We start from the raw sequence: 27,826 nt of genomic DNA, 5'->3' as shown, positions 1-27,826 counted from the left end.
CTTGCATCTTTTGCCAATTTTCTTTATCATGTGTATTTGGTCAACCTTTGTTTCTTTCCTGCGTCTTTTATGAAAATCTGTCGCTTGTAGTTCTACACTAGCAGGAATTAAAGCGAACGCATGCAGAAAAACGTACACAAGTACCTTGTTAGAAGGCAAGGTGAGATCAAAGGTTACATTTGGGCCACAAAGATCTACATCTGGGCTGTAAGTTTTCAATTCTAGCATAAAGGTGTTAAAACTACAAGGGATAGAACAGTGATCAAACACTATTTTAAAAATGAAGAATGGCTACATTCAGCAACAATAAGAGATTCCAATCCAAATAATTAAAAAGATGAATCTGGAATATTCTAGTTAGTCATAAGGTACAAAACTAAAATTAAAAAAAAATGCAAGTTTTTAAACACTTTCCCCAGACTAAATTAAATTAAATTTAAATAATTAAATCCATTAATCTGAGGATAAAAATTCTAAAGGAACACTTATGAAACCGTGCGGAGTGTCTAGATAGATCAATAAATGATTATCCATCTTTGTGCAATTTTAAGCCATAAATTTACAAACTAAACTGGAGATCAAAAAAAAACCATACTTGTGGGGCTTGCATCTTGAAATACTTAGTTTCATAAATGACATTTTTAACCTTCAATCTGGTCTACATCTTTTTGAAGGCAGTAGATCTCCACATTCAGAACAAAGATTATACTTTTGATCAGTCACATAACTTCACAATGTGGAAAGTTCCAGTAGTGTGCAAAAGATTGATCTGGTAGAGGAGGACTTTTTTTGACATTGAATGTAATAAGTTTTATAATGGAAAAAGGCTCTTTTTTGGTGACAATTATTTTTGGAAACTAGATGTACATTTTTTTAAAAAATCAAATACAATATTCATTTAAATAAATCTTGGTTAAAATATTATTCATTATCTATTACTTATAAGGTAAGGGTTCCCATTGATCCTGTTACTTTACCTCTGCAAGTGAGAGCTAGAACTTATAAATCAAAAACTGTTTAATCTTCTTTGGAACTGACAACAGCATAACTTGGTGGGTCGTCATCATGTGGCGCACAGCATTGCGGCAAATGTGTTGCAGAGTTGGCAGCACCTTAGATACGGTCCAGAATGTAACATGACCATCTCTTGTCCTGGAACAACATTGGTATAGGGTGGAGAAAAGACAATTTTTAAAACTAGTCTATATACCTATAATACCTAACCTTGTGGAGAGAATTTTCAGCAAGTCATTTTTCTTAAGTATTCAGTGCCAAAACACCACTACTGTTAGAGATGGTTCCTCTAATCAGCTGCAAAGGCAGTTAGAAATGGGCAATAAATGTTGCCTTAGCCAGTATAATTAACATCCCATGAAAACAACATTTAAAAATAGATAGTATGAAAAGTCACCAACAGGTCAGCAGAGATCTGAAACACATCATTGGGAATCCCCTACACCATTCTGGTTAGATAACAACTCAACTTACTGCTTAAGCATATTCACTAAAAGATAAGCAGAGCAACAATTAAACTCAGCTCAATACTGAACCTGAAAGCATCCTTACCCTGTAGCCAACACACTACCATGTGGAGAGAATGTACAACAGAGTCCATTGGTCAGAGGAGCAACATATACTGGCCTTTGTAAATCCAAGCACCAAATTCTCAGCAATCTAAACAAAAAAAAATCTTAAATTACAAATTGTATTTGCTCAATACAAAATCTGCAAAGACTGACTGACTGGTTGATGTGTATATTAAGACAAACGGACTAGCTGAGCCTGTAAGTTTAACTATGTTAACACTGAACATTATGTACGATGTTAAATATTAACTTCTTCAGTAGTTGATTTTAAAGTTGAATGACAACACAACTGATTTGAAGAAAAAAGAAGTTGTTTTGCCAAGAAAACAAATATCAATAGTTAGAATCCAAAAAAAATGAACCATCTTACAGAATGAAAAGACAGATTCAATTAAAATTCAAAATGGGCTTTGGACAACTGCCAGAAGAAGTGAGAAATATTGCTGCGTTATGAAGGTGGGTTGGAACTAGTCAAGTTGCTATCTACGGAGCTGTGCAAGTGCTTTATGATCTCTTGTTGTGCTGTACCTAGTCTATGATTCTATGAGGAATCAAAACCTTGCAGAAGACTTCATATTCAGGTTGCTTCATTGGAAATCCTTGTTTAATAACTTGCAATGTCTCCTCTAAGATATGCAATCCGCAAGTGTTTGAGTTACTACGCATGCTCAGCTACTCAAAATAAGTAATAAAATGGATCCCACCCACACAAATCAGTGTCCAGCATAAAAGAAACTTGGAACATACTATATATTCATAAGTAAAAGTCAATGTAAATGTTGACCCCCTATTTTTGGCTACAAAATCTGGAATAGACCATATATCTTGTGTAAAATTCTTCACAGCTAACAGATCAACATTGAGTCAAGGTAATATCCTGTACATAAATGTTATGATGAGGAATTTTGTTTTCCATGCTATGTGCAAATCACACTAATATGGTACAAAAGAATCAAATGCCAACAAACTTCATGGAGTACATAGTCATAAACCTAGTTGAGGTTTTGAAATTTCATCATTTTGTGTAAAAACACCCTCAAAAAAAAAAATATATACAGCAGAGTTTAAACTGAAAGTCATTGAAGTTGTGAAGGGAAGTAAATTTGCAACAAGAGAATTGTTTCTCGGAGAAACTTTTTAGACTGGAGAAAGATATTGAACCAACTTCAGGCAATGGTAAATGAAAATGTGCTAACAGAGGTAAACCTAGCAAGCGACCACAATTGGAGAAAAGAAGTTGCTGAATGGATACCTGAAAATTGTCAAAATGAAGGGTCTTAGTCATGAAGGCATCTGAATCCATACATAGTCAGATGTACAGCTTGGAAACATCCCAACCCAATCTAGTCCCACCTGCCAGCACCTGGCCCATATCCCTCCAAACCCTTCCTATTCATGCACCCATCCAGATGCCTTTTAAGTGTTGTAATTGTACCAGCCTCCACCACATCCTCTGGCAGCTCATTCCATACACGTACCACCTTCGCTGTGAAAAAGTTGCCCCTTCGGTCTCTCATATCTTTCCCCTCACCCTAAACCTATGCCCTCGAGTTCTAGACTTCCCCTACTTTAGGAAAGAGACTTTGTCTATTTATCCTATCCATGCCCCTCATGATTTTATAAACCTCTAATGTCACCCCTCAGCTCCGACTCTCCAGGAAAAAACAGCCCTAGCCTGTTCAACCTTTCCCTATAGCTCAAATCCTCCAATCCTGGCAACATCCTTGTAACTCTTTCCTGAACCCTTCTCAAGTTTCACAACATCCTTCTGATAGGAAGGAGGCCAGAATTGCATGCAATATTCCAAAAGTGGCCTAACCAATGTCCTGTACACAATTACAACATTATATCCCAACAAGAAAGATGGAATTTCAGATTTTAAGCCAAGTGCTAGATGGTGCACAAGGTTTAAGAAAGCATGATTTAGTTCTCTGCCAAAATATAAGATTTAATTTGTACAATTTCACAAGTCTGTAATCAGAAGTTTGCAAAAGGAAGGCTACAAGTTATCATGCATTGGATACATGGACAAAACACCTATTACTCTTGACATGCTGGACAATCAAACAATCTGTGAACCGAAAAGGAGAAAAAGAAAGGATTGGTGAGAACCACTGATCATGAGAAAAGTACATTTACTTTAGTTCTCTTTTGTATGACTGATGGTCCTCAGTTAAAACCAATGGCTGTTTTTAAAGAGAAAAACTTTGCCAAAAGGAGAAATGTACTAAAGGAATTGTCATCCATGTGCATTCACAAGGCTGGATGGAAGAAGAAGGTGGATTTACAAAATGGATAAAGGAAGTTTGAAATTTATGACCTGGTGGACTACACAAGGAAGAGTTTGCTTGTCTGCCACCAGTTTAGATCTCATCTAGTGAGGAATGCTTTTGATAATATCCAATTAATAGGTGCAGGAGTAGGCCATTCTGCCCTTCGAGCCTGCACCACCATTCAATATGATCATGGCTGATCATCCTTAATCAGTATCCTGTTCCTGCCTTATCTCCATAACCCTTGATTCCACTATCCTCGAGAGCTCTATCCAACTCTTTTTCTTAAATGAATCCAGAGACTGGGCCTGCACTGCCCTCTGGGACAGAACATTCCACACAGCCACCACTCTCCGGGTGAAGAAGTTTCTCCTCATCTGTCCTAAATGGTCTACCCCGTATTTTTAAGCACATAACACTGACATAGCTGTGATTCATGACAGACTTCCAAGTGGAAGGAAATAAAAGCTGACACTGTTTCCAAATCATTGAAGAAATGTGGAATTTCAAATGCATTGAATGGTATAGAGAAAAACCATTTATGGGATGACATAGATGAAGTAACAGCAGATGATGTGCTACCGCTAAGACCCATACAATGATATTCATCCTGATGATAGTTTCACTATTTGGTACTGAAGATGTTGAAAAGTGTAATTTTGCAGAATTTTAATTAATGTTTGTACTTGACATGTTTAAGATGTAACATGTACAAGTAATTGTGATTTAAAGTCATATTACATTTCTACTTCACTTTTTCTATGTATAAATAAAAGCTTACTACCGATAATTCATTTTTGTTTCTATTGTTTTTATCTAATAATTACCCTAAATTACTGTGTTTTCTTTTCCTTTATTCATTTAGAAGATCAATTAGGCTTCTGCTAATGATGCGGTATGAATTTTGGCCCCTCAAAAAAGTAGTATCCACATAAAAGTCGGCCCCATAAATTTAACTTTTTTTAATCTAAAAATTTTGATTATTACTCAAGTATATACGATATTGATCTTACCCATCATCTGCTACGGAGGTAACATTTAGTCCCTGCTGGGAGAAGGAGACTGCTCGTACAAATCCGGTCCGAAAGCCTTCATCAACATCCAGAGAAGCCAGTGGGGAACAATGCCTGCAGTACCAAAGCTTTACATTAACACAGTTTGTTCTGGTGTAAAAATCAATTTTAAAATCTTGTTTCTAGTGACTTTTCTTTTAAAAAAAGAAAAACATAGACTTTATGTGCAAATGCTATAAAATGCAACTTTTCCTCCCAATTTGCAAGGAGAAAAATGGCTGAAATTTACTGTACCAGAGAGGAGCATGAAAACATGTTTATAACGACATGAGCTGAAAATGTGTTACTGGAAAAGCGCAGCAGGTCAAGCAGCATCCAAGGAGCATGAGAGTCGACGTTTCGGGCATGAGCCCTTCTTCAGGAATGAGGAAAGTGTGTCCAGCAGGCTAAGATAAAAGGTAGGGAGGAGGGACTTGGGGGAGGGGCGTTGGAAATGCGATAGGTGGAAATAGGTCAAGGTGAGGGTGATAGGCTGGAATGGGGGTGGGGCGGAGAGGTCAGGAAGAAGATTGCAGGTTAGGAAGGCGGTGCTGAGTTCAAGGGATTTGACTGAGACAAGGTGGGGGGGGGGGGGGGGGGAAAAAAAAAAAAGGGGAAAATGAGGAAACTGGAGAAATCTTAGTTATCCCTTGTGGTTGGAGGGTTCCTAGGCGGAAGAGGAGGCGCTCTTACTCCAGCCGTCGTGTTGCTATGGCCTTATAATGACATGACACAACATAACTTGAAGAGCTGGAATATATGGATACATTACCCAGAATAAATTACAAAACGAGCACTGCCAATACCAGGTGAAAGATACAGCCATGTGGAGGTTGGAAATCCATTCTAAACACTCTGGAAACCTACAGTAGTAATGTTATTAGGTACCTGACAGAAATTTAAGTCACTGAAAAAGGTCCCCTGAAATGGCCATGGTTGGTTTGTCACTAGTTTTCCAAGCATTGAATGGCCATACCATTGTGGAATTAAATCTGGTCCATTCATTTTTTGTTTAGTGCATGTCTTGTCAGATTGGACTATTTCCATCATTTTGTTGAAAGTTCAAATTTAGATGCAAAATAGAAGTCGGAGATCAATTTATTGCACAAACATACAAAGACTTAGGATAAGGATTTAATATTAACCGGAGTTTGATTCATGCTATGCACCACATTGTTAAATGCTTTCCATGCAAAAACAAGCCTGACCAATTAACTTCATATGAATAACTTCTTTACCTCAGCTTCATCAGGCTTTCTCCAGTGTATGGGTCCCATACAATTACATAGGTGTCGTAAGATGCAGTAGCTAGTAATGCTCCATTGGGGGAATATTCACATGATACAACATCACCTCCATGTCCTTCTAGTTTCCGAAGCACTGTATAGGTTACTGTGCTCCAAAGCAATACCTGTGATCACAAGGCAATTATGACATTAAGAAACTGTAAAAGCATCAAACCTGAAGGAGAATTTATATAGAATTAGCAAGTGGTGTTTAAAGATCATGCTGAGAGCATAATTAGGATTTTCTCATAAAAGGTATATTTCACATTCCACTAACAAGTGCCTCTGTAGAACTCCTGGACCTATAGCCCTTAATTTACAGAAACTAAAAATTCAGGTATCTGAAATTTGCCTTCCACTTTTAGAAAAAAAGCCAAATTCTATGCTGTAACTCATTCAGGTGAGACAATACATCCACAAAAGGATTTGATGCTGGAACTATTTGAGCCAAGGCAAAATAAAAGTTACATGTCAATTACAAAGCTGTTTCCACACTTTAAATTCCTGTATAAGCAAAATATGCCCAAGACCTGCTTTAGATAATATAAATTGTAGTAGTAAGTGTCTTTGGTATATTCTAGAGACGAATTATAAAACGAGGATATGCAGCTTTGACGACATCTTCCAGACCCACAATCTCCACCCACAGAAGAACAAATACAACAGATACATAGGAAGACCATGACTACAGGTTTACGTCCAAGCCACTCACCACCCAGACTTGGAAATATATCACCATTCCTTCAGTGTCACCGAGTCAAAACTGAAAACTCCTTGAGGGAGGGAGTTCATGTGTCTACACCAAATGGACTGCAGGTGTTCAAAAATAAAAAAGAGGGCATCTAGCGATAGACAACAAATGCTGGCCCGGCCAGCGATGCCCAGATTCCATAAGCAAAATTTTAACAAAAAAAAAGAAAAACAAGCCAAATGCTTTGTGAAACATAGGTTTTACAAATAGTTTTCTTTTTAAAATGGATGCAGAAGAGCATAGATGCACATCAGCTGAAAACTAGATTCAGGAATATATCCACACAGGTCCAGCAGTGTCAACTGAAATCACTGAAAAAATCAAATGCCAGTTTAAAATGAAAGCAAAAGAAGGTGTGAACAGGATACTGACTTGGATATCCAATCCACAATGAGGAGTTTGTACTGAACCCATGGATAAGGTCATAAAAGTAGCTATTATTATTTATCCAATTTTTATTGATGGTCTTCTTCACAGCTGCAAATGTCTCAGCTATTTCCATATTATCAGGATAAAAAGAGGATTATGGGAAAAAAAGGAAAGGGTACAAGATGGAAAGAAAAAAAAAGATCAGAAGAAGAAAAATCTAAATAAATTGGATTCACTACCCCAACTTCCAAAATCACTACAGAATTAGATGAATAGGCTTGACAAAACTTTATATGACTGAACAAGATTGAAATGAATGCAGATTAGCAAATAGGTTCAGCAATAAAATATGCACAGTTTCCGATTGAGCAGTCATGCATAACAGGTTCATTGATCTCATATCCATCAGTCATAGACAACACTCACCAATTACAGGTACACCAAAAGTTGAGCAATTTACTTTGATCAGAAGGGTGTGAATTTTTCAAACATCTCACAAATGTTAGCAGTGTTTATTTATAACCTGAAACTGGGTGTGCTTGAGAAAATTGGGTACATTAGATAGTGGGAGTTTACTTCCAAAATTCCTTTTTGATATTCAATAGAACAGTCTGCAATGATTTTAGAATTACTCATGAATTCTAATGAAGCTATTTTTTAAAAATGGTGTCACTTGGGTATTAAGTTCAGTAGCATTTAAGTGTCATTGTTTAAGGAAAAACTACACATACATATGTAAAAAGAAAAATATATATGTTTCTTATCCAGAAAGCTCACACATATTGACCAATACAGATGAAAACTTACCATTCTTCCCCCTCCTACAGAGCAAAGCATTGTCGAATCAGGGGAGACAGCACAACAATAAACCCATTGGTTATGGCCATTTAATACATGCAGTAGTTTACCTGGAGGGTGGAGAAATAGAGCAATGCATCATACTGAAACAATCCTCAGCTGAAGAAAGATCTCATAATTGCAACAATGAATTATACACTGATACATGCAGAAATAGCAGCACAGCATCCCAACTATGAGAAATATTTCTGGTGACAGAATGCCAGGAATTCCAAATGAATAGAAATGTATCTATTCAAGTATATTTTTAGATTCTTAATCACTGCATAGCATCGATTACCAAACTTGATTCAAACATTTAGTTGACATAGTTCATTATGTTATTGAACATTGATCAGTTCTTGGAAAAAGTGCTTCAAAAAGGTGACAAGACTAAATTGGTTAACTAAATATTATCACCCAATTAAGTGCTGCATTTATGACAAAATTCTGTTGCTCCGCCAATTCTGATCAAACAATTGGACTTTTAAAAAATCTTCCTTCATGCATCACCATTTGGTTCAATTTCTTCTGCCCTATAATGCCAGCTGCTCAAGTTACTTATAATCCAAATCACTGATTGATAGGTAAGACTGCTTTATGCTTCCCCCCCCCCAAATAGTAGATGTGCATCAAATGCTGGTCTTGCTGGAGATACCTACATCCCAATGAAAGAATTTTAAAAAACACTGATTCATTTGTCTAAACTGCAATGAGTTTATACTGAACTTTTGGAGGACTGTCTCACCCTAAATCATTTTGTAAAATTGGAGGTGGTAACAATTTTGAATAGGATAAAAATCGATGAAGACAGAGGTATTTAAAAGGTTGGTAGCTAGCAATGTCACCCTAAAAAGGGCAGATCTTCAGTTACTGACACATTGGTGGAAAGAATAAAATGTACCTTTTGTGCTCTTTCAAAAAACTCTTAATACTGGTGTGATGCCAGAGAATTGGAGGATTAAACTGTTATATCACAGCATCAAGCTGTTACAGGCTTCATTTTCTCTGGACTTCTCCCACAACTTGCCATCTTAGTCCCCAACCCACACAGCTCACGTCTTCCCAAAATAGGTCTGCCCTAGCAGACCATTATTCAGCCTGTTCTTGTTGCACTGAAGTTACTTCCTCCTATCTTGATTCTGTTCTTCATCTCAGTCTCTTCCCACTTACGTTTGTGATTTTTTTGACACTATATCAGTTAGAGTTTTCTGGCTGTAGCTGCTTACTCCTCACCGTGGATGCACACCCATTCCCCATCAAGATGGTCTGAAGGCTCGCCACTTCTCTCCTTTGGAGGTGGTGGGAGGGAGGGAGGAGGTGGTTAAGAGCTCCAGTAGTCCCCTCTACTACCACCCTCCTTCACATAGCCAGCCACACTGGTTCTCACTGAAAGTTTTCAGTAACTGGTCTCATTTTTTCCTGGTCAAAGATTGGTACCTGAAGTCCTTACTTGTTCTAGTTACGTCAATCTGTTTGGCAGTGCCTGTGGAAAATTCCTTGTTCCAGTCAGTCAGTCAGTCACTCAAGACCTGACCACCACTCTCTCCCTGATACAATCAGTAATGCTTTTGGTGCTACTTCCTGCTCTCGTCAGAATTGGCACATTTAAAATCAATTTTGTTTCGAATTCCCATCTTTCTCTCACCTTCAGCTGCTCTATCTTGGACATTCATTCCAATTCTGGCCTTTACTGTTTCTATTTCTAGAAATGGGCTGACCCCCAAATACCCTCTCACAACCCACCAATTTCTATTTTCCTCAACTGCACTTACTCCCAGCCTGTTTCCTGCAAAGATTTCATTCCTTTTTCCCCAGTGTCAGAGTCTTTTATTCCAGTGATGCCTGTTTCAACTGGACTGTCTCAGACATGTCCTTTGTACTCAACAGAGAATTCTCTCCACTATAGTAGATAGGGGCCCTCAACTGTGTCCAACCTAACTCTTGCTACTCTGCCCTCACCTTCCAGAACAAATCACCAAGATCACTTGTCAGCTCACCAGTCTCTACATTCAAAAGGATCATCATCTACTATTTCACCATCTCAAACAGGATACAACCACTATAGATATTCCCCTGCTCTCCAATTGATATTTAAATACACTTCCAAAGAAATTTAGCAGAATATCTATTGTAAACATAAATTAGCCCATAGGTATAAAAAGACACATTGTAGTGTTGATATTCAAGTTAGCTAGGAAGCAAAGAAAAATAATGTTTTTTTTCCCCCAAACTGGAGGAAAATATGCGAAGGGTCAGAATTAAAATGATTACTTTGGCTCTCCATACTAAAATGATCTAGATGCTGGCAATTTCACCATTTCAAAGCCTGCACAGGACTAAAAACAAACGTAATAAATCAAAGTTCAAGGAGAAATGTAGGAAAACATGCTAGAGGTAGCAACAGATGTACCTAAACATTAGATGCCAATCTGATAAAGCCAAATCACAAGCCTACATGCTTGCTAACAACAAGCGACAGCATGTTAGAGTGAAGAATGCCCAAAACTGCCAATTTAGATCAAAGCTCTGCAGTCTATCACATTTAAGTCATGAATGCTGTTGCACCATAAAAAGTAATAGGAGGAAGGGTCTCCAAAAAACATGCCTAACCTTAAATGACAGTGAAACTCAACCCTCAGATGTCAGACTTCAGTCATGTTGATTCATCTAACTAATAGAAAGATGGTCATCTACTTGATGAGGCTAAAAGTAACTAACCTTGACATTAAGGAGTATTCGACCAATTGCAGCATTAAAGAACACCAGTAAAATTGAAATCACTGGAAATTAGGAAACTCGCCAGCAGCTGCAGTCATATATGACATATGGTTGTTGTTGCTGGAAGCTAATCATCTCTGTCCTAGACACTGCTGACGGAGACTAGGATACAGCCCGGAGGAACATAAAACATCCATTTTACAGAGGTGGTGGTGGTGGTGGTGTTAGATGTCTTGAAATGCATAAAAGTGGACTAATCCCCAGGATCTGATTCAGGTGTACCTGAGAGCTCTGTGGGAAGGTAAGGAAATGATTGCTGGGCCCCTTGTTGAGATGTTTGGATCATCAATAGTCACAGGTGAGGTGCTGGAAAACTGGAGGTTGGCTAACATAGTACCATTTTGAAGAAAGGCGGGAAGGAAAAGCCAGGGAATAATAGAGCAGTGAGCCTGACATCACTAGTGGGCAAGACAGGATTTACATGTATTTGGAAAGGCAAGGACTGATTAAGGATAGTCAGCATGGCTATGTGCATGGGAAATCATGTCTCATGAATTTGAGATTTTTGAAGTAGTAACAAAGGGGACTGATGAGGGCAGAGCAATGTATGTGATCTATATGGACTTCAGTAAGGCATTCAGCAAGGTTCCCTATGGGAGACTGGTTAGCAAGGTTAGATCTCATGGAATACATGGATAATTAGCCATTTGGATACAGAACTGGCTGAAAAGTAGAAGACAGACTGGTGGTGGACAGTTGCTTTTCAGACTGGAGGCCTGTGACCAGTGGAGTGCCACAAGGATCTGTGCTTGGTCCTCTACTTTTTGTCATTTCCATTTGGGGGCAGCACGATGGCACAGTGGTTAGCATTGCTACCTCACAGTGCCAGGGACCCGGGTTCAATTCCTGCCTCGGGCAACTGTGTGTGGAGTTTGCACATTCTCCCCTTGTTTGCATGGATTTTCTCCGGGTGCTCCGCTTTCCTCCCACAGTCCAAAGATGTGCAGGTTAGGTGAATTGGCCATGCTAAATTGCCTGTAGTGTTAGGTGAAGGGGTAAGTGTAGGGAAATGGGTCTGGGTGGGTTGATCTTCGGAGGGTTGGTGTGGACTTGTTGCGCCGAAGGGCCTGTTTCCACACTAAGTAATCTATAAATGATTTGGATGCGAGCATAAAAGAGGTACAATTAGTAAGTTTGCAGATAACACTAAAATTGAGGTGTAAAACAAAGTGGATTACCTCCGATTACAACAGGATCTTGACCAGATGGGCCAGTGGGCTGAGAAGTGGCAGATGGAGTTTAATTCAGATAAATGTGAAGTGCTGCATTTTGGGAAAGCAAATCTTAGCAGGACTTATGCACTTAATGGTAAGGGAGTGTTGCTAAACAAGAGACCCTGGAGTGCAGGTTCATAGCTCCTCGAATGTAGAGTCACAGGTAGATAGGATGGTGAAGACGGCGTTTGGTATGCTTTCCTTTATTGGTCAGAGTATTGACTATAGGAGTTGGGGGGATAGTGTTGTAGCTGTACAGGATGTTGGTTAGGCTATCTTTGGAATATTGCGTGCAATTCTGGTCTCGTTCCTATTGGAAGGATGTTTTGAAACTTGCAGAGATTCAGAAAAAGATTTACAATGATGTTGCCAGGGTTGGAGGATTTGAGCTATAGGGAGAGGTTGAATAGGTTGGGGCTGTTTTCTCTGGGGCCATCGCAGACTGAGGGGTGACCTTACAGAGGTTTATAAAATCATGAGGGGCATGGATAGGATAAATAGACAAGATCTTTTCCCTGGGATGGGAGAGTCCAGAACCAGAGGGCATAGTTTTAGGGTGAGAGGGGAAAGGTATAAGAGGGACCTAAGGGGCAACTTATTCACACAGAGGGTGTGCATGTACAGAATGAGCTGGCAGAGGAAGTGGAGTAGGATGGTACAATTGCATTTAAAGGCATCTGGATAGGTAGATGAATAGGAAGGGTTTGATATGGGCCAAGTGCTGGCAAATGGGACTAGATTAGGTTAGGATATCTGGTTGGCATTGACGAGTTGGACCGAAGGGTCTGTTTCCGTGCTGTATATTTCTATGACTTTTTCAGCTCCTTCAATATTCTTTCCATCACAAGGAAGGAAGTATGGATGTTCACTGACATGGTGGTCAGTACCATTTACAGTTCTTCAGATGCTCAAGTAGTCCATGCTTGCATGCAACAAAACTTTGGTAACATTCAAGACTTGGGATGATAAATGACAAGTACTATTAATGCCATGGAAGTACTAGATAATGATTATCCTAACAATATTTTCCTTGGACAATAATGGTAATACCAGTGACTAAATTCTGAGGAACATTCTGGGGTTACCATTAAATCGGAAGCAAACACAGACCAACCACATAAATGCTGCAGGTACAAGAACAAAACAAATTATGTACTTTGCAGCAAGCAACTCACCTCCTGGCTCCTAAAGCTTGCCCATCAACTACAAGCCACAAATCATGACTGCAACTGAATACTCTCCACTTGGATGATAGTAACTGTACAACTCCAATAACTCAACTCCAGAACAAAAGCAAAACTATTTATTTTAAAAACTTATTAGTTTTGGAAAAAAAGTAAAATCTACTAGAAAGGACAAGGGCAGCAAACACACGAGCACCTAAACCTTATGCTCTGCTCTACATAGCACACTATCCTGACTTGGAATTATATTGTGGAGATGCCAGTGTTGAACTGGGGTGTACAAAGTTAAAAATCACATGATACCAGGTTATAGTCTGACAGGTTTATTTAGAAGTTATTTCTTCACTGCTGCTAGATCGAAGTCCACCAAATGTATAAATGTTCAGCATAGCTGAAGTAGTCTATTAGGTCCATCAAGTCAGCTCTGCCATTCAATAAGATCTAGCTGATCCATGTTGGTTTTGAATTTCACATTCCTAACTACTCCCAATAACCCTGGATTCACCTGCCTAACCAGAATCTATCCTTGAGTGTTAAAAACCATTCAGTATCCAATACATCCTGAGGCACAATTCTAATGTTGCACAACTCGGGAGAAAAGCAATACTATCCTGAAAGAGTAACCCTACTTTGGGTTTGAGCACCGTTCCCTCGCTCTGAACTGACCCAAGAGGTGAACCATCCTTTTAACATGGACCCTGTCAAACCCATTCAGAACCTTGTACGCTTCAATCAAGTCAGCCCTCACTCTTCTAAACTCCACTGGAATTAAGCACAGCCTGTGCGACCTATCTTCATAAGAATAATGTGGTCAAACCACGTAGCAATCTAATAACTTCTTCCTGACTGCCTCTAACGAATTTCCTTCTGCTGTGGGTTTTGCTTCACTATGTAGAATACCCCAGATGAAGTGGGTCCTCACCATCACTCCCTACTTGTAATTAGAAACTGAGAAAAAAAAATGTTCATCATCATGGCTATTCCCACAAATCATGGAGAAAACATTAAAAATAATTCAAGAGGCCAAAGACTGGTGAAGTGATGGATTTGATTTAAATGTAGAGGAGAAGTTGAAGTTAATACATTTTGGTAGGAAGAATGAGAGGAGACAAAATGAACTAAATGATATAATGAGGAGGATACAGAACAGAATCCTGCAGCAGGACAAGATGAGAAAGTAGTTTAAATGTCATTCAGGGTCCATGATTTGATCACTAGAAGCATGGAATGTAAAAAGCATGGCTGCTTTATTGGACATGTATAAAAACACTGGTACAAACTGAGCTGGAGTACTGTGTTCAATTCAGAATGTCACATCTCGAAAATATATTAGCCTCTAGAAAATGCAGAATGGATTTACTAGAATGGTACCACAAATGAGCAAATTTCATTTAGTTGTGTTGGAGGAGACTGGGTTTGCTCTCCTTTGGAGAGCTGAAGATTTAACAGCTGTCCAAACCATTCATGATTTTGAACTAAACCTTATGTTCCGCTCCACATAGCGCACTATCCTGACTTGGAATTATATTGTGGAGATGTTGATGCCAGGGGTGTACAAAGTTAAAAATCACATGATACCAAGTTATAGTCTAACAGGTTTATTTGGAAGGCATTTCTTCACTGCTGCTAGATCGAAGGAACAGTGACTGGAGAACATGGATTTCAGGCAATGAGGCAAAGAAAAATATAGAAGGACAAGATGAAAATAATTACAGTTTCGAAACTAAAGAAAAAAAAAGGGTGATGGAAGCAGATTCAACACTAACTTTGAAAAAGAAAACTGGTTAATTATTTGGAAGAAACATAGTTGCATGGCTATAGAAAATGAGTAACAGTATGAATCATCTGTCTAAGTTAAGAAACATTTAACCAAAGAGCAGAGATGGGCAGAAAAGGGCCAAATACCCTCCTCTTTGCTGCGGCATTCAATGATTTTAAGAAAACTTAAAATGGTTCTTCTTCCACTGAGCGCATAAAGGCAACAAGAACTCTTGATCTTGCAAGGAATTAAAGGGCTGTGGGGAGAGTGCAGGTAAATGGCATTGAAATCCCCATCAGCCATGATTAAATGACGGAGTGGGCTCGATGGGCCAGTAGCCTTACTTCCTCTCCTATGTCTTATGGAGAGTGCCAATTTGACACTTTCATCTGAATTTCATTAAGCACTTAGTGTTCCCGTATAATGTTACGGAGTAAAACCCAGAATATTGGAAAGGGGTCTCTCTCTCTCTCCTATTCTCAAAATCATATTACAATAATACTGTTTAGCAAGCTAGTAAGAGACAGAGTTGAAAATACTGTTAATCCATTCCAAATTTACTATGCAACCTGAATTTTGCCTTCCAGATATATTGGAGAAATTACAAGGTTAAACAGACTGCTTTATACAGAAAAGACCATTTCTTCTCATGTATAGTCCCTCTGGAGGCAGGGGGTGGCCTCCGAAATAGTTCAATAGCCCTTCTTCAAAATAAGTGAAAAAAAGATGGAATTACTTTCCCCCCTCACGTACCATTCTGTTTTAGATCCCATACACGCAGAGTTCTGTCGCGGGATGCAGAAACCAACATGAAGTCTTCATTGGTGATAAAAGCAAATGATCTCACTACAGACTGATGCCCCTTCAAATAGTGGAGAAGATGAGCTGCAACAAAGAAAAAGGTGGGTTGAAAACTACATGCAATCCATAGAATACTGGCACATAAAACATTCATCTGTTTAAATCTCTGGAAAATGGGAACCTGATATTCTGGAAGCCATGTCCTACACAGGTCACCATTCACGTTCTAAACCCTGATGTGCAATATTGACTATATAGACATTGCAGTCTAAACCAGTGCTGCTCTGATCTGACAATACACCTGGCATGAGAAATCACTACAGTAGAATTAATAAGGAGCCCTGGCTGATTTTGACCCTCAGACCCTTTGACCCTGAGACTGTTAATGGATAGTAACCTACTTGGTAGAGATAGTTAACTCAGAAATTGAGGATTACTGAATGCATTCACTCCTCCAATCAATTGATGTAATCAATTTTATTGTTTTGTTTTGAATGAAGGAAACATTTCAAAATGCAGGTGAAATGTTACAAGATGCAAATTCTTCTTTAATTGTTCAAATCTCTAGATGAGAATATTCAGTCTTAATTATCAACCAGGTAGTTGATCTGAAGTTGATTTCTATATTTTCGTTGAAGTTGGAACTTAATGGAATTATTGCAATAGAGTTACAATACTCTTCAGTAAATACCCATCTAAAACGTAAAATTATCAAAAGATCACTTTGGTTGTGGCCCAATACAATGTTTGTTCCTCTAGCTGCCATGGACCCAAACAAATGGGTCACAACTGACTCAAAATGAGGTTCCTACATGATTCATTCTTAAAATGACTTAATACATGGGCAAGCTTAGGTACTTGGCAGCACTTCAACCCTATCGGCCAATAAGAGGAAATAAATACAAGATGTCAGATGCAGAATCAATGACCAAAAATCAGATCATAAGAGTATGAAGATTATCCGAGAGTATGAATATTCTATTTTAAAGATTTGAATAGTAAGAGGAATTTCCAGTTTTTTGTTTAAAATATGCACCGTGGAAAGTTCTCTTTATTTGTTTAAACATTAAAACTGAAGACAATGATTTAGAAGAGTGAAAGCATTCAGTGGGAAACATTTGAACCAGCAGAGACTGCATTAATAAACAAACATTTATATAACGAAACTGTGGAAACCACCCAACCTATATTACGATTTAATGTTTGACAATATGCGGAATGTAGAGGGTACCTTTAAGACTTTCTAGGTCATTTGCTTATATCAAGGATATATCTCCAGCCACCAGCTCAGCAAACCAGAAGCAAGTGTTGACAATAGTAAAATGGCCTAGCAGCTTCGCAGAACTAGCTGGTGACATTGGTACTTCCAAAAAAATATAGCCATGGACTAATTGAGCTTGAATTGCAAGCTCACAGAAATAAAAGAACTGGCGTCAACTTATCAAATCATTGAATTGTTTCTCATCATGAGCATGCATATTATAGAAAATATGTAAAATGTAAAAATTATACAGATTATAACTCTTTGGATGCTTACCATAAGCTCTGTATTTAAGAAAGAAACTTACATCAGTTCCAGTTCCAGACAAATCTTGACCGAAAACCCAGGTGTCATAGAGTCAGAAATGTACAGCATAGAAACAGACCCTTCTGTCCAACTCGTCCATGCTGACCAGATATCCCAACCCAATCTAGTCCCACCTACCAGCACCCGGCCCATATCCCTCCAAACCCTTCCTATTCATATACCCATCCAGATGCCTCTTAAACGTTGCAATTGTACCAGCCTTCACCACTTCCTCTGGCAGCTCATTCCATATACGTACCACCTTCAGCATGAAAAAGCTGTCCCTTAAGTCTCTTTTATATCTTTCCCATCTCACTCTAAACCTATGCTCTTTAGTTCTGGACTCCCCGACCCCAGGGAAAAGACTTTGTCCATTTACCCTATCCATGCCCCTCAATTTTGTAAACCTCTATAAAAGGTCACCCCTCAGCCTCCTATGCTCCAGGGAAAACAGCCCCAACCTGTTCAGCCTCTCCCTATAGCTCAAATCCTCCAACCCTGGCAACATCCTTGTAAGTCTTTTCTGAACCCTTTCATGTTTCACTACATCTTTCCGCTGAGAAGGAGACCAGAATTGCATGCAATATTCCAACAGTGGCCTAACCAATGTCCTGTACAGCCACAATATGACCTCTCAACTCCTGTATTCAATGCGCTGACCAAAAAAGGAAAGCATACCAAACACCTTCTTCACTATCCTATCCATCTGCGACTCCACTTTCAAGGAGCTATGAATCTGCACTCCAAGATCTCTTTGTTCAGCAACACTTCCTAAGATCTTACCATTAAGTGTACAAGTCCTGCTAAGATTTGCTTTCCCAAAATGCAGGCTACAATAAAATCCACTTAGCTGACCACCACGCCCCTCCATTGTTACAAATGTGAAACTTTTACACAATCATTTTCAGAAATTATATTGCAGATTGACTTCATGAAGTCAATTTATCTCCTATAGGCTAGAATATAAAAAAGGTAGCAATCAGGAAACAGATCAATATAAAACATTGCTTGCAACTGTAAGGAATAATTCACAGACTGGTTAAAAATGTTTGAAGACACCTAAAGGCTACTTATTCCAACAATATCACACCATTCATTCAATCTAAATCCGATGTAATCCAATTATTCGTGTAGAAGTAGCTACGGACCATACAAATGCAAAGCTTCCTGGCGAAATAATACAATGGGTCCTTTTACCCACAAAAATGACCAATAAACATTAGTTGTGACAAGGTTCAGACTTAGCACAACTGATTAAACGAACTCCTTGAACTCAAGTGTCCCTTATTTATAGCCAAAAATTTTAAAAGTAATTTTCTCTTTAGTTTGGAAAGCATTAGAACACATCACAAAAAACAAGTTGGGGAGATAGAACAAATCACAGCCAAGCCTAGCCCTGGGATCATATTCATTGCCAACACGTGATTACATAACTCAGACACTGAATGGTCAACTGATGAAAGCACAGACATTGCACCTCGAAACTGATAATCAAAACGAGAGTTAATACCTCATGTATTGGTACGGTTAAAATTAGGAAACTTGTATTCAAAACAGTAGAGGCTACAGTATTTTCAAAGTGAAGTTACATTCTTTCAGTCCAGATTAGAGCAGAGATGCCTCAAAATATTACCAGCAGGCACTTTCCACAACTTGATTTCACCATTCGTGAGACCAGTAGCAAGAATTGTGTCAGAAGACTGAAGTTTGGATGTGTGTTGGTTCTCCGATGACTGCTTTCTATTATTAGATGGAGACGCTCCAAATGATAATCCCCACACAGTCTGACCACAATCAATTAGCTTTTCTCCACACTGGCCCTCTGAGCTTTCATCTGCTTTAAGATGATGTGTACTTTTAGAATTTCTGGAGAAATAAAAAGCGAAAAAAAAAGACAAAACAGAACTCAACAAAGTAGTAATTGAAGATACGTTAAACATATTAGGCTAAACAAGAAAATTGCTGTCGGTGCCTACACAGACTGTAATAAACTGAAAACTGAATGGGTGCTGGGTGCCGGCAGTTAATCCAGAACTCATCCTCTAAAGTGCCAAATAAATTACCTGACATTCCTTATTTTTAAAAGAGCATTTATATTTTAAATTGTGTGTTTGGAATTGTAGAGCTTACTGATCATCAATATAAAATGTACACAAATGGTATAGGAAAAAGGCCAATTGGTGCCTGAGCAATCCCCCCCCCCCGCCACTGGACTCAACATGTTAACTGTTTTCTTTCCACAGATGTTGCCAGACCTGCTGAGTTTCTCGAGCAATTTGTTTTTGTTTCAGTTCTCTTGTTAGCCACAGTTCTTTGCTTTACATTTGTCTATTGAGTCATCTGCAAGGAACACTATTTTGGAAAACATGGAAGCGAAATGATCGGATCACGTCAGGGAGTTTGACAGCTAGTTAAAAGAGTAAAGGTGAAGGAACTGAAGTGTGGCGAAATAAACTAATTCAGAGCAGAAAGCCTCTCAAAAAGAAAGAAAAAAAAATGCCAAGGGGACTAAATGAGTTCATTTTGTGGGTTGTTGCCTACCCAACATATTTCACTTATCTCTCCACTTAGCAACTCCCCAATAAACAATATTAGGTGCAGCTACACTAGATAAATCATCTGACCTCTGGATCTCTTCTGGGCTTGGTATTATGGTTACCCCTAGAGCAAACTCTCCACTCCACCACGGCCACAGTAATGCTGAGTGGCAGCTGTTTGGACATATCACTGATTAAGGATCAATTGAGTCCACTTTGTGCATTTTAATTCACCATCATTCTCTTGCCAAGCACTGAACAAATGAACCTCTTGGATACAAGCGGGCTGACAAAGTAACAATAATTGTATGACATTTAACTATTCTTCAGGGGATCTGTTGTAAAAGCTTTAAAAATTTATTGCTGCTGTAACAAGCAATATGAGCCCATTCAGAAAACAAAGTAAGAGAATTTCCATGAGAAATCATCCCTTAAATGCAGAACATCTATTGATATAGTGAAAGCAGTTACATTAAGTCATAAAGACCTCGACATTCCTATTATACGTTCCCATTACACTCATTAGATATTTTATACAATTAATTCTTTGTGGCTTTACTCCTTTCATACTTAAGCAGAGTTTTGCCTTGCATATTAGTAGAATGTCATCAAGACACCCACAGCTGCTATATCCTAATGGCTAACTGACATTGTACAGTTATTAATAGATCATAAATTTTCTCTGATATTAGAATTAGATTATGCTTCTCCTGTACCCTTTGTTTGTCTTTAACACTGCAACACATCAATGTGAACAGAGCAGGTCAGAAGCTAGGTATGCCACATCAAGTAATGACTTCCTGAATTGTACGGGTATATGAACAGGAAAAGGTTTAGAGGGATGTGAGCCAAATGCACGCAAATGGGACTAGTTTATTTAGAAACCCTGGTCAGCATGGACAGGTTGAACAGAAGGGTCAGTTTCTCTGCTGTACGACTATGACGAAGAAGCCGTGATTTAGACAAGAATATAAATATAATTTACACACACGTATATAGGTATAAAAGAATTTTAAAAAGTGCTGAACATTAAACAATTAATTTGCAATCTTACATTTTGTGATCTTCAAGTGGCCAGGGAACCAATTTCACAATATTGTGTCCTTGTGACCATGCAAAGTATGAGCCATCAGGTGAAAATGCCACACCCCAAGTCTCACAGCCAGATGTCCAATCTAATTCATGCGATCTGTTAGGTATAAGCTTTGCCAGCAAGAAGGGCTCTGCTGCTGTTAAAAACAAAAGAATTATGCTGAAAACATACATAACAATGTCCTTCGTTCACATCCTCTATAACCAGCACCATACTCTCTTCACACGTAACATGCACAGTTAACATTCATGAAAGTCTTACATTTAAATGGTTAACATTAGGAAAATCCATTATGCAAACCCATATATCCCAATAATTTTTGTTTTAAATAAAACTTCAAATGTATGATCAGTCATTATTTCCCCATACAGAGTTATAGACACGTACAGCATGGAAGCAGACCCTTCGGTACAACTCGTCCATGCCAACCAGATATCCTAACCTAATTTAGTTCCATTTGCCAGCACTTGACCCATATCCCTCAAACCCTTCCTGATGCCTTTTAAATGCTGCATTTGTATTAGCCTCCACCACTTCCCCTGGCAGCTCATTCTGTACACTCACAACCCATGAATAAGTTGCCCCTTAGGTCCCTTTTATAACTTTCCCCACTCACCCTGTATCTATGTCCTCTGGTTCTGGACTCCCCCACCCTAGAGAAGAGACTTTGTCTATTTCTCCTATCCATGCCCCTCATGATTTTATAAACTTCTATGAAGGTCACCCCCTCAGCCTCCGATGCTCCAGGGAAAAACAGCCCCAACCTATTCAACCTCTCCTGATAGCTAAAATCCTCCAACCCTGGCAACATCCTCGTACATCTTTTCTGAATATGATCATTAGATAGAGGAACAGTATTGGCCCATCAAGTCTCCTCCACCATTCCATCATGGCTGAGGTGTTTCTTAACCACATTCTCTTAGCATCTCCCCTTACTAAAATCAAGAACCTCAGTCTCAAATACACCCATCAGCCTGGCCTCCTCCAACAATGTGTTCCACAGATTCACCAGCCTACATTTGAAGCCTACAGTTCTAAAGGATCATCCCTTCAGTCTGACGTTCTCCCCTACTAATGGAAACATTGTCTCCACATCTACTTTACCCAAGATGCTCAGTACTCTAAGTTTCTCTAAGACCCCACCTCATCCTTCTACACTTCAAGTACAGACCCAGACCAGTTCTCAACTGATTCTCATATGACAAGTCCTTCATCCTAGGCTCATTCTTCTAAACCTCCTTTGGACTCCCTCCAAAACCAGCACATCCTTTCTTAGATATTGAACTCAAAAAACTGTCAATATTCCAAATGCAGTCTGACCAGACCCTTGTCCAATCTCAGCAGTGCATTTCTGCTCTTGTATTCGAGACCTCTTGAAATGAATGCTAACATTGCATTGGTCTTTCTAACTGCCAACTGAACTTGCATGTTATCCTTCAGAAAATCTGGAAGGAAGACAAATACGTCCTATTGTATTTCAGATTTCTGAAGCCTTTCCCAATATCAAAAAATAATCTATTCCTTTATTTCTCCTTTGAAGTGTATTACCTAATTTTACCACTTTGTATTCTGCCACTTCTTTTGCCAACTCTCCTAGGCTATCCAATTCCTTCTGTAGCCTCTTCACTTCCTCAACACTACCTATCTATCCACATATTTGTCATCTGTAACCAATGCTCTCATTGTTCAGTTCCTTTGTTCAGTTTGTTAATGTAAAACGTGAAAAGTTCTGGTCCAACACTGACCCCTGCAGAACACCACTAGTTACCAGCTGCCATCTTGAAAAAGACACCTTCTTCTCTCTCTCTCTCTCTCTGCCAGCCAATCCTGCGTCCATGTCAGTATCTTGCCCCTAACACCATAGCCTTTTATAATCATTTGGCGCCTTGTCAAAGGCCTTCTGGAATTCCAAATAGATCACATCCATTGCGTCTTCCTTGTCTAAATTTGGTCATTACCTCCTCAAAAAATTCTAATAGGTTTGTCAGGCATGCCTTCCCCTCAAGTCATGCTGACTCAACCCTATTTCATCATGCACTTCCAAGTACTACACAATCCCATCCTTAAATCATAAACTTTAAAATCTTACCAATAACAAAGGTTAAGCTAAGGTGACTTATAATTTTCCATCTTCTGCCTGCCTCCCTTCTTATATATAAAAGGGTGTTACATTAGCCATTTTCCAGTCCTCTGGAACCATTCCAGAGTCTAGTGATTCCTGAAAGATCACCAATGCCTTCACAATCTTCTCAGCTATTTCTTCACAACCTTGGGGTATGGACCATATAGTTTGGCGATTTATTTACCTTCAAAAACTTTTCACCTTCTCTAGTTCATTTTCCTGAGTCGTGGCCATTGCACTCACACTGCTTTGACTCCCGTGAAATACTGATACTCTAATGGCGTCTTCCACCATGAAGACTAATGCAAAGTATCGATTCAGTTTCCTACTAGTACTTCTCCAGCCTCATTTTCTTGTGGCCCAATGTCCACTCTTGCCCTTCTCATCTCTAATAAAAATACTCTTTCAATATTTTAACATTACCAGCTAGCTTATATTTCCATCTTCCACCCTCCACTTAGTTTTTTTTTGTTGTCAGCTGGATTTTAAAGAATTTCCAATCTTCTAACTTCCCATGAATTTTCACTGGATATTATGCTTTTATCCTGTCCCTGTCTTCCTTTAGGAGAAGTTAAAAAGTGAGGTCTGCAGATGCTGGAGATCAGAGCTGAAAATGTGTTGCTGGTTAAAGCGCAGCAGGTCAGGCAGCATCCAAGGAACAGGAGAATCGACATTTCGGGCATAAGCCTTTCTTCAGGAAGCCCTGTCTTCCTTTGCCAGCCATGGTTGTCTCATCCTCCCCTTAGTACGTTTTTTCTACCTTATCTCCTGAATTACCCCCAGAAACGTCTGCCTTGCTGCTCTACCATCTTCCCTGCTAGGTTCCCCTTCCACTTACTTCTGGCCAATTCTTCCCTCATGTCAATGTCATTAGCTTTACTCAATTGTAATATTGTTACATCCGATCCCAGCTTCTTCCTCCCAAATTACAGGGTGAATTCTATCATATTATGGCACCATCCCTTCATAGTTCCTTCACCTTGAACTCCCTAATCAAGTCTGTCTCATTACACATTATCAAAACCAGAATTCCTCTTCTCTAGTGCTGTTCCAAAAAAAGAAAATTTCATAGTGAAGCTCAAGGAAAGGAAGTTGTCGATCAACCTGATTTTCCCAGTCCACTTGTGTATCAAATTCAACTGCAATTTTAAAAAAAAAATTGGTTAGTAGGGGTCACTAGCCGGCCAGCATTTATGGCCGATCCCTAGTCAGCCTTGAGAAGGCATGGTGGGCTGCCCCACAATGCCATAAGGGAGAGAATTCCAGCATTTTGAAGGCAATGGAGGAACAGTGATATATTTCCAAGACATGATTGTGTGTGACTTGGTGGGAAAGTTGCAGGTGGTGTTACACCCACATATAAGCTGCCCTTCTCCTTCTAGATTTTGTTTGATTTATTATTACAACACATACTGAAATAATGAAAACAAAGTGTTGTCTTGCATGCTATATAGACAGATTGAACTATACAAAAGTGCATCGAGGGAGGGGGGGGGGGGGGGGAAGAGAGAGGGATCCATTCAAAAACAAGTCTGATAACAGAGGGGAAGAAGCTGTTCTTGAATCCATTTGTACGGGTGTTCGAACTTTTATACCTTCTGCCTGTCAGAAGAGGATAAAGAGAATACAGCTGGGGTGTGAGGGTCTGATTATGTTAGCTTCTTTTCAAGGCAATGGGTAGGATGGATGGAGTCAATAGATAAAAGTCTGGTTTGTATGATAGACTGAGCAGCGTTCACAACTCTACAGTTCCTGATGGTCTGGGGGAAAGCAGTTGCCATAACACACTGCAATGTATTCTGAAACCTTTTGGGAAGTCAAGTAGATGAGAGAGGTGATGGTGAGAGACAAGTCTTCTGAAATAAATTAATAGTTACTCTGACACATTCCTACAATGTAGGGCAGTGGTGCCTGATCTGAAGCTTAAACTTGCAAATTTCTGGTAAGAGCGTTTGTGGACATGCTGTACTTTCTTACCCTCCTTGACCATCACGTCCACGTAGATGGACCAGGACAGATTGATGATAACTTCTAGGAACTTGATGCGCTCGATGATCTCCACTTCTACACCATTAATGAAAATAAGGGCATGCTGTCCACTTTGCTTCCTGAAGTGGAATGACCAGCTCCTTTATTTTGCTGACATTGCATAAGCTGGTGTCTTTACAGCATTTGCCATGCCCTCAATTTCTTTTTTGTTTGAGATCTGACATACGACGATGGTGTCATCAGCAGACTTGAAAATGGAGTTGGGGTGGAATGTAGCAACAGTTGTGAGCATATGAGGAGTGTAGTAGGTGCTGGGTATGCTGCCCTGTAGGGTACTGGTGTTGAGAGTTATGGCAAAACTGGTGTTGTCACCTACTCTTACTGAACCCGGTTTATGGATCAGGAAATCGAGGATTCAGTTACAGAGGGGAGAGCCAAGACCGAGGTATCAGAGTTTGAGGGCGAATTTAGTTGGAATTATGGTGTTGAAGGTGGAGCTGTAGTCAATATGTAGAAGTCTGAGGAACGTATCCTTGTTATCCAAATGTCCCATGGGTGCTTGTAAGGCCAAGGAAGTCGCATCTGCGGTGGTCTTGCTGGACCAGGTGAATTGCAAAGGATCAAGGCAGCATTTGCTCCCCCTTGAATGGCCTCCTTTACCATAGTGTAGTGATCAGTTGGCCCATCTTCCTTACAGTTTCCTGAACCACCCTGGTATCCACCAGCTCCCACATCATGCACGTACAACACATCACCTGGCCCCATATCTCCAAATCATTTAAATAGGTTTTGATTTTAAAAGTTTCTTATTGGCCTTTCGTTTTTATATCTGTGAAACATTTCTCCAATTTGCCTTTGACCTGAATAGAACTTATAACTGGTATACAAATTAACAGCTCCATAGCAACCAATGAACTGCGGGTTTTCCTGTGACGTCAGTTTTCTCCGATGCTACGTCTCCTCCCCTTCAAAATTCTGTCAAGTGGGAAGTGAAAGTATCTGTTCTTGTTAATTGCAGTTGCGTTTTCAAAAAGTTACGCTTGCCTTGGCCACATTAATCGTTTAACTGATTGGTCCACGCTTCCTCAAGTGGTTGCAATCCAGAATTAAGCCACCGCGATCCAATGAGGGACCAGTTAGATCTCAGGCACTCTCAGTTACTAAAGCATTGTAGCTAGTTGTCAAACTTTCCCTTGTGTGTGTGTGTCTCTCTAAGTGGGAACCTTTAGACCCAAATCCTGCATTTGTATTTAGCAATAGGGTGTGATACACTTCCCATTTCAGTCAATATCGAACACTGCAACACAGCTGTACCGTAGTGAAATACAAGGTTGAACCCAAAATATATTTTCCAGAGGCACAACTACATTGACAAGGAGTCATGTGTTCAAGTTGGACCCTCCCCATCCAATAAAGAGAAGTACTTAACCAAACCCTAGCAATTGCTAATCAGAGCATGATCTATGACTCCATATAAATCCAGAAGTTTGCGAGTTTAAGCTTCGGATCAGACACCACTCCCCTCCATTGCTGGAATGTGTCAGAGTTGTAACTATTAATTTATTTCAGAAGGGTCTCTCGCCATCACCTCTCACATCTACATGACTTCTTAAAAAGTGCTTTACAGAAAATGAAATATAGTCACTGCTGTTTATTCAGAAAACATTATCTAGTTTGTGCGAGTAAATTCTCAAACAACGTGTTAATAACCAGAAAAATCTGTTTCAGCGTTGTGGACTGATTGGTCAATATTGACCGGGGTACCTCGAATAACGCTCCGTTCCTCAATCAAATAGTCAGAGGGGGTGGGAGAGCGGCATAAAGGCCCCTGTTATCAGCCAAACAGGCACTCCAATACTAAGTTAGAAGGTCAACTTGTATTCAAGTTTCGAGTGGTATTTAAACCTCGTAACGTGATTCTAGATGACGGCGCTACCAACTGAGCTTTGAGAGAGAATTGGTTGATATTAGGGCTCATGCGCTCTGCAAACAATTTAAAGCCAGAGCAGCGTCCTTTTTTAAAAAGGTGAATGACCCGCAACTATTTAACCACCCGGTTCACACCGAGACCCCGATGAAGCGACCACATCCAAGAGCAGCCTGATTGTGTTTAAATGTTAGCGCTTCCTGGACATGATTACAATGTAAGCAGCTCTATGCATAGTGACCCGACCTTGTAGTGTTCACTGACCTCCAGTCTGGGGGCTGCAATCTCTAGTTCCGTCCATCAATACTACAAAGAGGCGTTCGTCTGCGTCCTCATGGAGTTAGCAAACGTGAATCCACTGTGTATTCCGACTTCAATGCAGCTTTAAATCGACTCCCTTCCTCCAATCCATTCCGGCTTTTATTGTAAAAAGTGCAATCTCCCCATCAGCTTCATCATCACCAGTAAGTATATGATGCTGCCCTGTGTCTTAAAGCTCCAGGCACAGGTAACATTTAAGTAACAGCTGTTTCCAGGACCAGCAGCTGAACGCAACACGGACCCTCCCTGCAACCAGCTGAGCAGGCACATGTGACCTGCTCACTGCTGCCCCATGCAGAAAGGAGGACCAAATAATACCTCTCTTCCATATTCCTTTCTGTCCTGTCCCAGCAAAATTCTATTGATTCAGTTTTAAA

At 39.6% G+C, this 27,826-nt stretch overlaps 1 protein-coding gene across 2 annotated transcripts; it reads right to left on the bottom strand.

Moving 5' to 3' along the window:
• Positions 1-402: 402 nt before the first annotated feature.
• Positions 403-27,691, bottom strand: wsb2 (WD repeat and SOCS box containing 2). 2 transcript variants are annotated; one of them, XM_060844023.1, is made up of 9 exons: positions 27,393-27,691; positions 21,052-21,226; positions 19,094-19,326; positions 15,846-15,977; positions 8,125-8,225; positions 6,150-6,322; positions 4,873-4,986; positions 1,567-1,674; positions 403-1,152 (listed from the first exon to the last, which is right to left on the bottom strand). In XM_060844023.1, exons 1-9 carry the CDS (start codon positions 27,427-27,429, stop codon positions 993-995), a joined length of 1,233 nt encoding a protein of 410 aa, XP_060700006.1. In that variant the 5' UTR covers positions 27,430-27,691; the 3' UTR covers positions 403-992. The 2 variants fall into 2 exon arrangements, with proteins under 2 accessions (XP_060700006.1, XP_060700007.1); XM_060844024.1 differs by having other exon boundaries at positions 21,052-21,223.
• Between the last annotated feature and the right edge of the window lie 135 nt (positions 27,692-27,826).

This window comes from Hemiscyllium ocellatum, chromosome 24, assembly GCF_020745735.1.
Source record: "Hemiscyllium ocellatum isolate sHemOce1 chromosome 24, sHemOce1.pat.X.cur, whole genome shotgun sequence".
NCBI classification, from domain to species: domain Eukaryota; kingdom Metazoa; phylum Chordata; class Chondrichthyes; order Orectolobiformes; family Hemiscylliidae; genus Hemiscyllium; species Hemiscyllium ocellatum.
Note: the sequence above shows the minus strand (reverse complement) of the source record. Positions and strands in the feature narration are given on the sequence as shown.

Bases quoted from the DNA above. Each gene is read 5' to 3' on its own strand.
- wsb2 (XM_060844023.1), bottom strand. From the start codon at position 27,429: ATGGACGGAACTAGAGATTGCAGCCCCCAGACTGGAG. The intron at 8,226-15,845 runs GTACGTGAGGGG...TCCACCCTCCAG, and splicing joins ATGGGATCTAAAACAGAATG to GTAAACTACTGCATGTATTA. The intron at 4,987-6,149 runs GTAAAGAAGTTA...TTGGTACTGCAG, and splicing joins GAAAGCCTGATGAAGCTGAG to GCATTGTTCCCCACTGGCTT.